The sequence below is a fragment of the Gavialis gangeticus genome, unplaced genomic scaffold, assembly GCF_001723915.1.
Source record: "Gavialis gangeticus isolate Ggan-Ray unplaced genomic scaffold, GavGan_comp1, whole genome shotgun sequence".
In the NCBI taxonomy this organism is placed as follows: Eukaryota; Metazoa; Chordata; order Crocodylia; family Gavialidae; genus Gavialis; species Gavialis gangeticus.
The window spans coordinates 23727432-23728847 of NW_017728992.1; the positions used below are offsets into that span (position 1 = coordinate 23727432).

At 48.9% G+C, this 1416-nt stretch overlaps 1 protein-coding gene and 1 long non-coding RNA gene across 3 annotated transcripts in view; one reads left to right on the top strand and one right to left on the bottom strand.

The window, feature by feature from the left end:
• The window catches only part of ZNF622 (zinc finger protein 622), a 28953-nt gene that overhangs the window by 1493 nt on the left and 26044 nt on the right, over nucleotides 1–1416 (bottom strand). For both annotated transcript variants that reach the window (XM_019521382.1, XM_019521375.1), the window contains exon 7: nucleotides 23–157. In XM_019521382.1, the coding sequence (XP_019376927.1) occupies nucleotides 30–157 (128 nt within the window). In that variant the 3' untranslated portion in view covers nucleotides 23–29. The remainder of the gene's footprint in view (nucleotides 1–22; nucleotides 158–1416) is intronic.
• Nucleotides 1039–1416, top strand: part of LOC109300644 — an 8186-nt gene continuing 7808 nt past the window's right edge. The window contains exon 1 of the long non-coding RNA XR_002098291.1: nucleotides 1039–1411. This is a non-coding gene — a long non-coding RNA (uncharacterized LOC109300644). The remainder of the gene's footprint in view (nucleotides 1412–1416) is intronic.

Genomic DNA, 1416 nt, shown 5'->3' on the forward strand with positions numbered 1-1416 from the left:
GGGGGGGGGGGGGGGGGTGAGGGGAGGGTTCAGAACCGGACCTGCCCCCGAAAATGCATCTGCTTCGTAGCGTTGTTACTCATTCCTGTCTTCAGCATCCACTTAGCCTTCATCCTCTGCAGATACTGCATGTCACGCTCTTGTGCTAATGCTGCCCCTTTTGGTTAAAGGAGGGAAAAATGAATAAGGATTAGTCATTTTCAAGGCTGCTCTCTGACATGGGCTAGGGACAGACATTACCCATAAACCAGTTTAAGAGATCAGAAACCAGTTTAAACCTGTAACAGAACAGACATTCAGTAAACATAAACCAGTCTGAAAATGGCTGATGCCGGTCTGCAATAAACTTGGCTGAACGTAGTGTCAGACTTAACTGATTTGGGTCAAATTTGTTTATGCAATATCTGGTTTATGCAATGTCTGTCCCAGACCCTGTCCTGGTTTAACTTAAACCAGACTGCCCCAGCATCCCAGATGCTTGTTAGCCCTGGGACGGGGCTATCAGCTCCACAGCAGGGCTGGCCCGCCCCTCTGCTCCCTGGCTAGAGCTCTGGTAGCATGTGGTATGCTAGCTAATGCTGAGAGGTATCTGTGTAAGGCAGACAGGACAAAGGCAGACAGGTCAGTGTCTGCTCAGGGCTTTTTGGAGCTAATGAACAAGTAGCTGGTAACGTCCCTCCATTCCTTCCTTGTAAAAAAGTTGTTTAAGAAGAGCCTGAACTAATGAGAGGGGTTTTTGTTTTGCTGATGGGCTGATAAATGCTATGCAACTCCCTGCTGTGTAAGTAAATGCCACAGTAGGGACTCTGTCCCTGGTCAGAGGAGCAGCAAGGAGGGTGGATGACCCCTTCCTAATCAAAGTGTCCTGCTGGGGCCAGGCCACACCCGCCCCCTCAGTTCAGTGCTACAAAAGGGAAGGGAAGGAAAGGCTGCTCTAGTGCCCCACCAGCTTCTAGCCTTAGCCACTGCAGGCATATGCCTACATTTCCTCAGTCCAGAGGTGATGTTTGTGTGGTTACAAACTGGTTCACCCTAACCAGGTTAGACTAACCTGCAAGGATTGAATCAATTCAGGCTCAGCCTTTTTGAATGTCTGTCCCTAGCCTTAAAGTCTAAGGACCAGTCAACTGAAGAAAAGTTTACCAGTTACAGCAATCCAAGGCCTAGCCCATAACTCCCCTGCCTCTGGCAACAGACAGCTGCCCTATCCCCACACTTCTGGCAGGTCTGGTCTCCCACCTTACACTTCTCTGGTTTGTACCTGTTCTAGTGCAAGAAAGCCACCAGCTGCTGAAAGGACCATTCCAGCCAGCAGAAGGTATGTGAATGCCTATAGAAGAAGACTTATTTCACTCAGCAGAGATGTAGCGCTGCTGACCAAAAGAAGCTGAGAATGTTGATATAGTCAAAGGTTTA